At 52.7% G+C, this 14010-nt stretch overlaps 1 protein-coding gene across 5 annotated transcripts; it reads left to right on the forward strand.

Annotated features, from left to right (window-relative positions):
• The first annotated feature begins 6869 nt into the window (after window positions 1-6869).
• Window positions 6870-14010, forward strand: Znf853 (zinc finger protein 853). Of its 5 annotated transcripts, none has more exons than XM_042268032.2 (4): window positions 6870-7263; window positions 7365-7428; window positions 7929-8051; window positions 10468-14010. In XM_042268032.2, exons 1-4 carry the CDS (start codon window positions 7258-7260, stop codon window positions 12576-12578), a joined length of 2304 nt encoding a protein of 767 aa, XP_042123966.2. In that variant the 5' UTR covers window positions 6870-7257; the 3' UTR covers window positions 12579-14010. The 5 variants fall into 5 exon arrangements, 2 of the variants coding, with proteins under 2 accessions (XP_042123966.2, XP_042123967.2); XM_042268033.2 differs by having other exon boundaries at window positions 7934-8051; XR_013047881.1 differs by lacking the exon at window positions 6870-7263 and adding an exon at window positions 8899-9017 and having other exon boundaries at window positions 7410-7428; window positions 7934-8051; window positions 10468-10604.

The following is a 14010-nucleotide window of genomic DNA, read 5'->3' on the forward strand; positions in this document are numbered from 1 at the left end:
AATAATCACGGATGACCTTGAACTTCTTTTGCATTTATGTGTGTGTGTGTGTGTGTGTGTGTGTGTGTGTGTGTGTGTGTGTGTGTAGATCAGAGAACAATTTGTGGGCATTGGTTATCCTGTAGTTGATTTTTTTTTTTAACTCTTTTACTCTTTGGGGCCTTGCTACCCAGCTCCCAAATAAATACATGGAGACTTACTCTTTCTTAGAAATGCCTGGCCTTAGCTGGGCTTATTTCTTGCCAGCTTTTCGTAAATTATATCATCTAGGCCGGGCGGTGGTGGCGCACGCCTTTAATCCCAGCACTCGGGAGGCAGAGCCAGGCAGATCTCTGTGAGTTCGAGGCCAGCCTGGGCTACCAAGTGAGCTTCAGGAAAGGCGCAAAGCTACGCAGAGAAACCCTGTCTCGAAAAACCAAAAAAAAAAAAAAAATTATATCATCTAACTTTTTTTTTTTCTCGAGACAGGGTTTCTCTGCGTAGCTTTGCGCCTTTCCTGGAGCTAACTTGGTAGCCCAGGCTGGCCTCGAACTCATAGAGATCCGCCTGCCTCTGCCTCCCGAGTGCTGAGATTAAAGGCGTGCGCCACCACCGCCCGGCATCATCTAACTTTTGCCTCTGGGCTTTTACCTTTCTCTAGTCTACTTTCTTTCCTTCTTACTCCATAGCTGGCTGGGTGGCTGGGTGGCTGTGTGACTGTGTGGCTGTGTGGCTGTGTGGCTGGGTGACTGGGTGGCAGGGTGGCTGGGTGGCTGGGTGGCAGGGTGGCTGGGTGGCTGGCCCCTGGTATCCTCTTTTTCCTTTTTTCACTCTTGCCTCTCCTCTCATTCTATTTATTCTCTCTGCCTGCCAGCCCCGCCTATTTCTCTCTCCTGCCTACCCATTGGCTGTTCAGCTCTTTATTAGACCAATCAGGTCTTTTAGACAGGCAGAGTAACACAGCTTTACAGAGTTAAACAAATGCAACAAAAAAAAGAATGCAACACATCTTTGCACCATTAAACAAATGTTCCATAGGATGTAACACATCTTAAATTATATTCCATAGCCAGGTGGTGGTGGTGCATGCCTTTAATCCCAGCACTTGGGAGGCAGAGCTAGGTGGATTTCTGTGAGTTTGAGGCTAGCCTGGTCTACAGAGTGAGATCCAGGACAGGTTCCAAAATCACACAGAGAAACCCTGCCTTAAAAAAGCAAAAACAAAACCAATTATATTCTACAACATTATCCTATTAGGTGGGTTCAGGGTTAAGCTCGGGTCGACACTCTTGGTAGCAAGCAACATTTTTGAGCCACCCTCCTGATCCCCAGTGTTTGCTTTGTAAGTAGCCGTTTGAGCTAGAATTCACACACGCAGTTGATCCATTTGAAACGCACAGTGCAGTGGTTCTTACTGTATCCCCACATGGCCATTCCAGCATCACCTGTTTTAGAATCCTTCAGTATCCCCAAAAGATGGCCATACACCTCAGTACCTATTCCTCTTGGGCAACGCCCATCCCCTTTTTCTGTATGGGTTTGCCTTTTCTGGAGATAAATAGAGAATTGTACAGAATGTGGCTTTGTGCCTGGCTTCTTTCATTTGGTCTGAAGTTTTCAAGGATTTTGTTGTGTGTGGCGGTGCTTTGTCTGCATGTGTGCCTGTTCACCATGTGTGTGCAGTAGTACCTGCAGAGGCCAGAAGAGGGCATCTGAACTGGAGTTTCAGGCTGTGTGAGCCGCCTGACTTGGGTACTGAGAACCTGAACTTGGATCCTTTACCAGAGTAGCATGTACTTTTAACCACTGAGCCAGCTTTACAGCCTTTATTTATTAATTTATTTAGGGAAGAGTTCTCACTGTGTAGCCCTAGATGGCCCAGAACTCATAGACATCTGCCTGTCTCTACCTCTTAAATGCTGGCATTCAAAGTGTGTGCCACTACACCTGCCACTCCAGGCCTAGCCTGAGCATATGTGACCTCAAAGCCTGCCTCCACAGGGACAGACTTCCACCAACAGGGCCACACCTCCTAATAATGCCACCCCCAATGGGCCAAGCATTCATGAGTCTCTGGGGGCCATTCCTGTTCAAATCACCACAGTCGCCATGGACATTTGTATATAAGTTTTAGTTTGCACATGCCAATTCTATTGGGATTCACTGCACCCACTTGGTAAGTGCAGAATTCTTTTTTTTTTTTTTTTGGTTTTTTTTTGAGACAGGGTTTCTCTGTGTAGCTTTGCGCCTTTCCTGGAACTCACTTGGTAGCCCAGGCTGGCCTCGAACTCACAAAGATCCTCCTGCCTCTGCCTCCCGAGTGCTGGGATTAAAGGCGTGCGCCACCACCGCCCGGCGCAGAATTCTTTTAATTAGGAAAAAAAATTGCTTGAGTAGCTATCCATAGGAGACAGGTGTCTTTGTTTCTTTCCCATAGCTGTGATAAAATTCTCTGACAAAAGCAACTTAAGGGAGTAAGAGTTTCTTTAGCTCATGACTCCAGGCCACATTCCGTCAGTGCAGAGAAGCCAAGGCGTCAGGAATTTGAAGCAGTTGATCACATCACACCCACAGTCAGGAGCGGAGAGAATGAATAAAAAATGCACACTAGTGCTCAGCTCACGCTCTTCAAGATTCAGCCCATGAAATGGTGCTGCCCACATTCACGGGGGTGGGGGGCGCTCACCATCACAACCCAGTTAAAAATCCCTCACAGGTGCGTCCACAGGCTGACCTAAACAGTTGCTCATTGATGCTCTCTCCAGGTGACTAACAGTGGTTCTCAATATATGGGTCATACTCCTGGGGGGGATCAATGATCCTTTCACAGGGGTTGCATATCAGAGATCCTGCATATCAGATATTACATTATGATTCATAACTATCAAAATTACAGTTATGAAGTAGTAATGAAAATAATTTCATGGTTGGGGTCCACCACAACATGAGGAACTGTATTAAAAGGTTGTAGCACTAGGAAGGTTGAGAACCACTGGTCTAGACTATCAAGTTAGCCAAAACAGCCATCACACAGGTCACCTGGCTGTAAACACCTAAGTCTTCAGAGACTGGTCCATTGGCGTCATTGTGTGCCAGGATGAGAATCTAGGAAGAACTGAGTGCTGCACCACACTGGAGAACATAGAACTGATTGCTGATAAATGTGGGTGTCTGGCCAGGTGAGCACTGACAAGTGCAACAGTCTGAATGTGAAGTGTCCTCATGTCTTGTTAGGGTTTCTATTGCTGTGAAGAGACTCCATGACCATGGCAACTCTTATAAAGAAGACATTTAATTGGGGCTGGCTTATAGTTCAGAGGTTTAGTGCATTATCATATGACGGGGAGCAGACATGCTGGAGCTGAGATTGCTACATCTTGTAGGCAACAGGAAGTTGACTGAGACACTGGGCTGTATCCTGAGCATAGGAAACCAGAAACCCCACCCCCACAGTGACACACTTCCTCCAACAAGGCCATAACCACTCCAACAAAGCCACAATCAATAGTGCCACCCCCTATGAGGTTATGGGGACATTTACATTAAGACCCCCACATTTCACAAGTTCCTGAGTTTGAACACTTGGTCTCCAGCTATGGTGCTGAGTTAGGACACCGTACAACCTTTGGGAAGTGGGGAATAGATGGAGGAAGTCAGTTTCAGGAAGTGGGCCTTGAGGTTTATAGCCACACCCGGACCAAGTCCTGCCTAGCCTCTGTTTCCTGATCATCCTAGATGTGGGCAGGCAGCCTCATCCTGCTGCCACATTTGAGATGCCTTCTGCCATGATGCCCTGCCTTCCCCTCTCAAAGTGTGAGCCAGAACTTTCCATTCCTCCCTTTAATTGCTTCTTGTCAGACATTTGATCACAGCAGTGAGAGAAATAACACAGCAACACCAAGATGGAAATAAGGTTCTTTCCATCTGTTCACACATGTGTGCATGTGTGCAGTGTATATGTATGGTGCATACATGTGGTGTGTGTGTGTGTGTGTGTGTGTGTGTGTGTGCGTGCATGCGTGCGCCTGTTTGTGTACACATATGCAGAGGCCAAGAAGATGATGCCTGCTGTCCATCTCTATCACACTTTGACTTATTCTCTTGAGATAGTGTCTCTCTCTGAACGTGGAGCTCAAAGATTTTTGGCTAGACTAGCTGACCAGTGAGCCCCAGTGATCCTAATGTCCGCACTCTACCCGGCTTTTTCTTTGGGGCCACCAGCCAGCTCTCAAATCATGACATGGAGACTTGTTATTAGTTATAAATGCTCGGCCTAGCTTAGGCTCATTTTTTTGCTAGCCCTTATAACTTAACCTGTTTCTCTTCATCTACATTTTGCCTCAGGGCTTTTAACTTTCTTTCTTTCTTTCTTTCTTTCTTTCTTTCTTTCTTTCTTTCTTTCTTTCTTTCTTTCTTTCTTTCTTTCTTTCTTTCCTTCTTTCTTTCTTTCTTTTTCTTTCTTCTCTCTCTCTCTCTCTCTCTCTCTCTCTCTCTCTCTCTCTCTCTCTCCTCTCCCTCTCTCTTTCTTTCTTTCCTACTTTTCCTGCTTCTCATGCTTAGGTTCTGGCCCTGGGAGTGTCCCTCTCCTCCTCCTTTTCCTTCTCAAGCCAAGTTTTCTCCTATTTATTCTCTTTGCCCGCCAGCCCCACCTGTCCCTCTTTTCCCTAGCTATTGGCCATTCAGCTTTTTATTAGACTGTCAGGTGCCTTAGGCAGGCAAGGTGAAACAGTAACACGTCTGTCTGGAAGTGATGGGGCTCAGGCCAGGTGGGAGAAGGGAAGGAGGGATGGGCAGATGAGAGAGCAGTGGGAGCTGCCTGTTTTGAGGATGGAAAGGTCCTGTGGGTGTGTAAACACTCCTGGGAAGAATCCAGCAGAAGAGGAGAGGGAGAGGTGAAAGATCTGACGACAGCAGGTACGAAAGTTTGCAGGGCGAGCATGAGAATCTCCAGCATCCATGTAAAAAGCCAGGCATGGATACTGGTGTGCCTGTAACCCAAGGGTTGGGCTGGAGCAGAGATAAGAGGGTGCTGGTGCTGCCTGGCTTCTGGCTTTGCTCCAGGTTCACCGAGAGACCCTGTCTCAAGGGAATAAGTTGGAGAGTGATAAAAAGCATCCAAACCTCTGATCTCTTTGAATGAGCATGTGGGGACAGGCAGACAGACAGACAGACAGACAGACAGACAGACACACACACACACACACACACACACACACACACACACACACACACACACACACAAGATTCAGGGAGGAGGGAAACATTGGAGACTGATGTCTCTGGAGGAGGCTCCCATCCAGTTAGGGCCAGGGGAAGATGCACACCCATCCTTCACCTGTGTGTTCACTGCCTACTCGGCTGTCCTATCTGCTGCCTGCCAGCCTGCTTCCACTCTCACCAGTGGAATGTTATATGGTGCCTCAAAAGTTACTAGGCTACCAGAGGTCCTCATGACTCCAAATTATCCTGCCTCCAAATCTGGGTCCGTACTGTTGCACCTGTGGCTGAGTGCATCAGCTGTGTCCTTCTGCACCCTTGCCTCTCAAGGTGGGCTGCTTGGTCTGCAAGTCAAGCCTCCAGACTCAGGCTTTTTGAGCCTGGCTGCAGGGAAAGCCTGCCGGAACAGTAATGGTGTGTGAATTCGAGACTGCACTGTAAACGGGGAGACAGGAAGAGGAGCGGGGCTGTGATCACATGAAGGGCTCCTGTCCCCCTCCAGGGGACATCTCCATCAGAAGCAGCTCTGGTTTGCCAGATCTTTGAGTTTTTCAGAATTTCTTCTTCTCCTTCTCCTCCTCCTCCTTCTTTCAGACAGGCTGGCCTCAGATTTGCTATGTACCCAAGGATGACCTAGGACTCCTGATCCTCCTGCTGGGTTCTGGAATGACAGACATGTACCACCATGTGGGTTTTAGACACTACTGGGGATGGAACCCAGGGCTTTTTGAGTGCCAGGGCAAGCACTCTGCTAACTGAGCCACACCCCCAGCCTCTTTTCAAGAGAACTTGGGCAATGCTTCTTAAGTGAATTCTCCAGATGGGAGAAGCCTGTGGTCTGCCATTAAAGATGAGTGAGAGACATGCAGATGGTCATTCAGCTCAAGCCTCCTGGGGGAGGAAACACTCCCCACCCACCCCAAATCCCACCCCTAGACAGGCAACAACGCGTATGTTAACAAACAAACAGGGAGAAGCCCCTGGGACTGCTGTGGCTCAGAACGCGAAGAAGGGCTGGAGAAGGATAGAAGCTGGAGGAGGCAGGGCCTGCGGCTACTAGAGGAAGCAAGAACTCAAAGAGATATCCACGGGTCCCCCAGTTCCTGAAGGTGGCCCTGATGGAGCTGGCACAATCGCCACCTGTCTATCCTAGCCAACTCAAGGGTCCAGATGTGGGCTGGGTTGGCTGCTCTGGACCTGCTGGAATGGGGGGGGGGGTCCTTCCCCATTAACTGGTTGATTAAGTGCCAATTAGACCCAATTTGTAACCCCGTCCGGGGAGGGGCGCCCTGAAGCCACGCCTACGCTTCAGAGGACAGTGGGGGTGTTGGCTGGGAAGCCCCTTTCTCTTCCATCCGTGCAGCCTCAGTGACAGTCGCCAACCGTGGCGCACGGACACGCGCACCGCACCGGGCGATGCATTGCAGCGTGCGCTGCGCCCAGCACCGGCGGGCCCTGGGACGCACGCATCTTGTCCCCATCCCCACCCGCACCTCCCCCCCGGGGGGGGGCCCTGGTGAGTGACCGGGCCGGGAAGGGTTAAGCCCACAGAGCTGGCGGCGCGGCCTAGAGAGGCCAGCGGCGACCGTGGCGAAGGCGAAGGCAGCGGCCGCGGTGGTGGCGGCGGGGGCCGGGGCGCGGGGGCGCGGCGGGCGGCAGGGGCGGGGGACAGGATGCGGATGCCGGGGGGACTTCCTGTGCCGGCCCCCCAGCGCCCCCGCCCCGGCCCAGCCGCTTCCCGCACGGACGCACAGCACCGGAGGGCGGGCGAGCGATCCGGGACCTGGCCCGGCCGCGGCGCCCGCCCCCCGCTCCCCGAGCACCTGTGGCCCGAGATCACACAAGACCCTTGTCACCCGGTTCCCACTGAGCCGACCTAGGGCTCCAGCTTGGGCCCTGCTGCGCGCCATGGCCACCCGAACCAACCATGATCCCAGCTCGGGATTTGGAGTCCTGCCTGCATTCCCTGTCCCTTCACCAACTTCTGCCTGGAAACTCCACTTTGCACCTTGTCTTGGCCCAGGGCGACCTCGGCAGCTCTGAGAGTGAAGATCCCGTGAAATGCCGGTAAAGGGTTCCCCCGGGGGTGGTCAGAGCCTCCCTGGCTCATTCTAGATGGAGCATCTCAGGAAGGAGCTGGCTGAACCGCCGTGGCCTTCACCCTGTAGGCGCTGGTGACCACACCTCCCCTAGCGCAGAGGCTGCTGCCGGCGGCGGGAAATGCTGTGCCAGGTGAGGCCTGGAGGGAGAGCCCTGCTGGGCGCAGGGGCGCTTCTCTACAGGAGGGCTCCTAAGCCAGAGGGAGATGGAGTCAGCGGGCATGGGGGAGTGGGGACGCCTGATTGTGGAGACCACTTCTTCAGAGTGGACGGAGGACAGGGGCACAGGCCTGCAGAAGGCCCCAGCCATGGATTACAGTGCTCTGGACACCTGCCTTCCCAGGGATCTGGATGACACCTGACATATGTGACCTTAGAAGCTTGGGGGATGGTCATGCTTTGGAAGGGGACAAGGGACTGTGCCATGGGTACCCTCAGGCGCCCCTCAGGCTTCCCAGCCTTGGGAGAGGCTGTTTCCCACAGTTACGTTTCGGTGTGAGGGCAGGAAGGTCACTGGTCAGTTGAGGTGGATCCCTGTGTATGTCCAGCAAATAAAAGCGCTGGTTACTCTGTGTAGGAAGGGGTTCAGCCACCACCATCCCCCTTCTGAACAGCTTCCTTTTTTCCTCTTAGCACAGCCTGCTCCCCAGGACCCTGGTGGGATCGCCAGGATGGAGCTTGGCTCCACGGCAATGACCTTTGTGTTGGAGCTTCGATGTCTTGAGGATGGGGGTCCAGGGCCTGACACCCTCTCAGGTGAGGGTTGGGGGGTGGAGACAATGGGGCCCCCAGCAAGGATTCTTTAGTTGAGTTGTAAGCTGTCACAGCCCAGGCCAAAACAGAGGGACCCCTGTGTGGCCAGCAACACTAACACCTGCTAACCCCAGCTACCCTGAAACTTGACTTGGGACCTGTTGAGGTGTCTGTCAGGCCAAGGGAGACAATGTGACAGATTTAGTAGCCTCAGCCCTGAGTCCCACATCTGGGCTTGCTCTAACCTGCTTTTCCCAGGTGGCCTCCACTGTCTCCCATGGGGCTGGAGGGTTTTTCTGTCTCTGATGCCTCAGACACTGGCTGCATGGCCTCTTGCCTGTAGTGACCTTGACCCTGGTTCCCATTTCCCCAATATCTGTCCCCATCTCTTTCCCTCCACCTGCCACTCAGAGGCACCCATGGTGTTGTGGAGCTTCCCAGTGCTCTCCCTGAGCCCCTTGCAGGGGTAGCCCTCAAGGATGTACAAGAGTTAGCCTTCACATTCTGTGCTTTAAAAGGTGGTGCGTGACAGTGTGGGGGCAGTCTTGAAGGGAGTTGAGAGTGAGAACCAGGGAGGGCTGGGCATGGGGACACATAATTGGAATCCCAGAACTTGGGAGGCTCAGGCAAGAGGGCCCCAGTTTGACAGCCTGTGATGTGCAGGCAAGGATTATACAATGAGATAGTAGTGGGGAGAGAGAAAGAGAGAGAGAGAGAGAGAGAGAGAGAGAGAGAGAGAGAGAGAGAGATGAACAAGAGAGAATATCAGGAAATGGAAGGATAAAATGATCAAATGAGAACATATGAATTGAACAAAAACTCTTTCCGATTGTAAATTTAACTCTAGCAGGCATACACTTCAGGTGACATCTAACTACATGGTCAATAAAATGCTTCTGTGGAAACTGCTGTCCCAGGAAGTCAGAGTGACCACGTGACCAAGCTAGAAATGTGGAGATTCACACAGAGGTGAGGTCTGTCCCTGCAGAGGAGGTGGAGTTGAACTTGCTGTAGAGACAGGTCCCATAGCTGTCTTCATCTACCACCCAGCATCCCAGCTGTTCTGTGGAAGTGTGTCTGAAAAATTCACCTGAGGCGCTGGCGAGGCACCTCAGTGGGGAGTGTGCTCGCCCTACAAGCTTGAGGATTTGAATCCCCAGAAATCATGCATAGTACTGCATGTCTGTCACCCGAGCGCGCCAATGCTGAAATGGGAGTCAATGGCAGGAGAATCCCTTCGAATCTCCAGGGCCAGTTAGCCTGGCTGGCCTGTACAGTGGCAGATGAGAGACCCTGCCTCAAAGTAGAAGGCGATGTCCGACACCCAAAGTTGTCCTCTGACCTCCATGGGTGTGCTGTGACACATACGTTCCCACAAGCACACACATGAGCATACAAGACACACAGATGTTTTTAAATGGACTCATGAGGCAAAGGTGATTGGAAAGATTTTTTCCCCTAAAAGATAATTATCTACACATTTTTTTTGTATGTGGTTATGTGTGGTGTGTATGCGTGTATTCATGTTTCTTGTCTGTATTTGGGTAGTCATGTTGATGTGCATTGATATGTGTGCCCCTGCGTTTGGAGGCCCCAGGTTGATGTCATGAATCATCCTTGATTGCTCTTCCACCTTAGTCAATGGGGCAGGGTCTCTCAATCAAAACCAAAGCTTGCCTATACTGCTAGTGTTGCCAGCCAGCTTCCTCCAGGGATTCCTCTCTCTGCACCCTCTGAGACTGGAGTTACAGGTGGCCCGCTGTGCCTGGCTCTTCAGTCCAATTTGGAGGCACAGACTCCCTACCTGACCCCTGAATTCCTTCAGTGCTTTCTAGAAATGGCTTGCTATATCTTTACAGAAATGTTCACTATTCATAGACAAGGCAAATTTCACTTAAAGTGTGACCATCACCAGACGGTGGTGGCACCTGCCTTTAATCCCAGCACTCAGGGAGGCAGAGGCAGGCAGATCTCTGTGAGTTTGAGGCCAGCCTGGTCTACAGAGTGAGTTCCAGGACAGCCAAGGCTACACAAAGAAAACCTGTCTTGAAAAACAAACAAACAAACAAACAAACAAACAAACGAATGAATAAATAAAGAAAGTGTGACCATAAATGCGGTCAGAGTTCAGCTGCTGCAATATCTGCTTTCTCCTGAATGGGGAGGAAGTACTAGAGACCTCTTGGGGAATGGTGTCAGGAGCCCAAAGCTTCGTGCTGGTATCAAAGCAGAGGGTCTGAATGAGGTGGTCAGTGGGACCTTAGAAATGTGTGTCTTGTTATCATTGCCACTCAATCCCTCATTTTGGGGTCCCTGCTAGGAGCCCCTTTGCGGATCTTGAGTACATTCTTTCGAGGGTCTGGTCCAGGTAGCTGTCCATCGATCCTTCTCTCCTGGCGTCCTGCCATTTCCACTACAGGTGGCAGTGGTGGGAGTGAGAGCCAGGAGGAGGAAGAGGCTCAGGAGGGGAGCAGCAGCCCACAGCCGCCAGCACTCACAGCTCCAGTAGGGGCCAGGAACAGCATCGAGGCAGTGCAGTCAGGACAGCGGGACTTGCATCTGCAACAGTTAGAGCAGCAGCGAGAGCTGGAACGACAGCCGCAGCACAAGGAGTTGCAAGAGCAGCAGCCTCCGCATCCACTGTTAGGATCTCAGCCGGAATTGCAGCAGCAGCAAGATGGGCAGCAAGAACTACAGGAAAACTTCCAGTCCGAGCGTCATCAGGAACCAAAACCACGGCTGCAGTTGGTACAGCAGCTGGGACTTGGACAAGAGCAACAATTGTTGCAGCAGCAGCAGCAGCAGATGATGATGATGATGATGCAACCCCAAGGCCAAGAGCAACAGCTGTTACAACAGCAGCAGGAACAGTGTCAACAGCAGCAAGTTCAACAGCAGCAACTCGTGCAGCAGCAAGAGTTGCTGCTGCTGCAGCAGCAGCAAGTACAAGAACAACTTGAGCAGCAAGTGCAACAGCAACAGCTATTGCAGCAACAACTGGAAGAACAGGCTTTGCTGCAGCAGCAGCCAATGCAAGAGCAACAACAGTCACAGCAGCAGCTTCTCCAACAGCAGCAACTACTGCAAGAGCAGGGACAATTGCTGCAGCAGCAGTTGCAGCAGCTTGTGCAAGAACAAGCATTGCAGCAGCAATTACAGCAAGTGCAAGGACAACAGCTGTTGCAGCATCATCAACAGGGGCAGTTAGAGCAGGAGCAGCTGCTCCAACAGCAGCTACTGTTACAACAGCAGGGACAATTGCAGCAGCAGGTACTGTTGCTGCAGCCACAGGGACAGCTACAGCAGCAGCTGTTGCTGCAGCAGCTATTGCAGCAGCAGCAGACCCAGATACAGTACCAACTATTGCTTCAGCAAGAACAGTTGCAGCAGCAAGAGTTGTTGCAACATCAGCAGGAACAGCTGCAGCAACAGCAGCAGCTGCAGCCTCCTCTACTGGAACCAGACAAGGGGGAAGAGGTAGAACTGGAGCTCCTGCCAGTGGACATGGGGTCAGAGCAGGAGCGTCAGCGACAGTGTCAGCGTCAGAGGCAGCGTCAGAGGCAGCGGCGGGAGTTGGAGAGGCAGCAGGAGCTGGAGAGGTTGCAGGAACAGCAGCAGCTGAAGCTAAAACTGCAAGAGCAACTGCATCAGCTGGAGCGGCACCTGGAGCAGCAGGAGCTGCTAGAGCAGCTGCAGAAGCAGCAGCTGGAGCAACAGGAGGTACACCTGGAGCTGACCCCGGTGGAGCTGTACACCCAGCAGCAGCAAGAGCTGCAGCTGGAGCTGACCTCCGTGCAGCCGGAGCTGCAGCTAGAGCTGGTGTCTGCTCTGGGAGGTGGCGCAGCGCCAGCTCCAGCCACCGTCGTGGTGGCCCCTCCAGGCTATGTGGTGCTGCAAGAGCTCATGGTGCTGCCCACTGTGGCCACACCCACTGTGGTGGCCATCCAGGGCCCCACGGGGGATGGGGCTCTGACGCCCACAAAACAGCGGAGGAAGCGGCGAGGCAGGGACAGGCCGACCATCTGCGGGGAGTGTGGCAGGGGTTTCAGCCGCAGCACAGACCTGGTGCGACACCAGGCCACGCACACTGGGGAGAGGCCGTATCTCTGCAGCGAGTGCGGCAAGAGCTTCTCGCAGCACTCCAACCTGGTGACCCACCAGCGCATCCACACGGGCGAGAAGCCCTATGCTTGCACCTACTGCTCCAAGCGCTTCAGCGAGAGCTCGGCGCTCGTGCAGCACCAGCGCACCCATACAGGCGAGCGGCCCTACGCCTGCGGCGACTGCGGCAAGCGCTTCAGCGTCTCCTCCAACCTGCTGCGCCACCGCCGCACCCACTCGGGTGAGCGGCCCTATGTGTGCGAGGACTGCGGGGAGCGCTTCCAGCACAAGGTGCAGATTCGTAGGCATGAGCGCCAGCTGCACGGGGCAGGCCGCTCCCGAGGTCTGGGCCTGCTGCGGTCTTCCAGGCCAGCGCCCTCGCGAGCCTCCACAAGGGCCCAGAAAGCCTCTGTATCCGGGAAGCCCTGAGTGGTGTGAGAGCCATCCACACCTGGACCCTAGGTCATGGTCTTAACTCCAATTTGGGGTCTTTCTGGGTATCTTGAATTATCCTTCGGAAAGGAAGACTTCCATCTTTTCCCAAACCTGACCCCACTATGCACCAAGTCCACAGATTCACTCTTCCCCCACAAAACCACGCACAAGGGAACATTTCCATGTGGGTGAGAGGGACTACCGGATTTTTACCCCCATCCTGGGAACATCGGACTGAGAACTTGCCCGGTGGCAAATAATTTGTGAGGTTTGATACGACCAAACACTAACCTGCAAATGTAATGTGCAATGTGTGGGGGAGCTGGGAAGTGAATGGATCATTCTGAATACTGAAGGTGGACCTGAAGAGAGGGGCAGATGGTGTAGCTCAGCTGGTAGAGCGCTTGCCCAGCACAAAGCCCTGGGTTCCACCTTCAGCATCATATAAATATAAACGTGGGTTGGCACATGTAATCCCAGCACTTGGGAGGTAGAGGCAGGAGGATCAGATGTTCGAGGCCATCTTCAGCCACATTGTGAGTTGGACAGCCTGAGTTACCTGAGACCCTGCCTCCAAAAAAATAAAAAATAAAAAAGAAAGAAAAGAAAAAGAAAAAAGAAAGGGAACTGTCTGCACAAGACAGCGAACTTGGTCAAGGCAGTGAATTGTCGTAAGTAACATAAACTTTGAAAATACTTGTTGGAATGAAAGGCCGGAGGGTGGACATAGTTCTGCTGCAAATGCCCGTGGTCACAGACACAGGGTCACAGTGGCAATGGGACCAACGTGCAAATAAAAGCCAGGAAGTCGTGTTCCAGGTGGAAGGTCAAACCTTCCTTCCTCAGGAGTCCAGACTACACACATTAGAAGCAGGTTCTGGACCGCCATTGCACTGTCCCCAAGCCATTTGTACCTCCTTACTGTCCCCTGGTATAAGAGCCTGTGGCTGAAGCAGAGATTTCCAAGAAGGAAAGAACCTGGAGAGAACTTCTGGGTAGTCCCCGCCTAGCCTCAGCTGCTTAGGTGCTGCCCAAGTGGTCAGCACCGTGTGACCCAGGGGCTGCAGTCTCTGGCCCAGGCTATGGGATGGCCAGAGGAGACCTGACCTCCTGGCCGGGGTGTGAGATGAATGTTGGGGACAAGGACTGGGGATCTCAGAAAGGCTGTAAACCATGTTTACCAAATCTGGGGGGCAGGGACTGTCTGAGCAGACCATCGTGTGGGAAGGTGTGCAGGTGGAGGAGGCCCTCCCTGGCCCCCAGCCCCTGCCTGCCCCCACTTAACCTGACTGCCCACTGTGGCGGCTGAGGCCCTGCCCGGTCTCTGCCTCCCATGCTTCTCCTTTACTAGCACAGCCTGACACATTTTATACACGTGCCAGCAAGGGAGGAACAGAACATGGAAAATAAAGTGAAGAATACTGTC

This window comes from Peromyscus maniculatus, chromosome 23 (genome assembly GCF_049852395.1).
Source record: "Peromyscus maniculatus bairdii isolate BWxNUB_F1_BW_parent chromosome 23, HU_Pman_BW_mat_3.1, whole genome shotgun sequence".
Classification (NCBI taxonomy): domain Eukaryota; kingdom Metazoa; phylum Chordata; class Mammalia; order Rodentia; family Cricetidae; genus Peromyscus; species Peromyscus maniculatus.

Excerpts from the sequence above, each read along its gene's own strand:
- Znf853 (XM_042268032.2), top strand. Across the intron at positions 7,429-7,928 it reads GGCGGGAAATGCTGTGCCAG|CACAGCCTGCTCCCCAGGAC; the intron begins GTGAGGCCTGGA and ends TTTTCCTCTTAG. Across the intron at positions 8,052-10,467 it reads AGGGCCTGACACCCTCTCAG|GTGGCAGTGGTGGGAGTGAG; the intron begins GTGAGGGTTGGG and ends TTTCCACTACAG.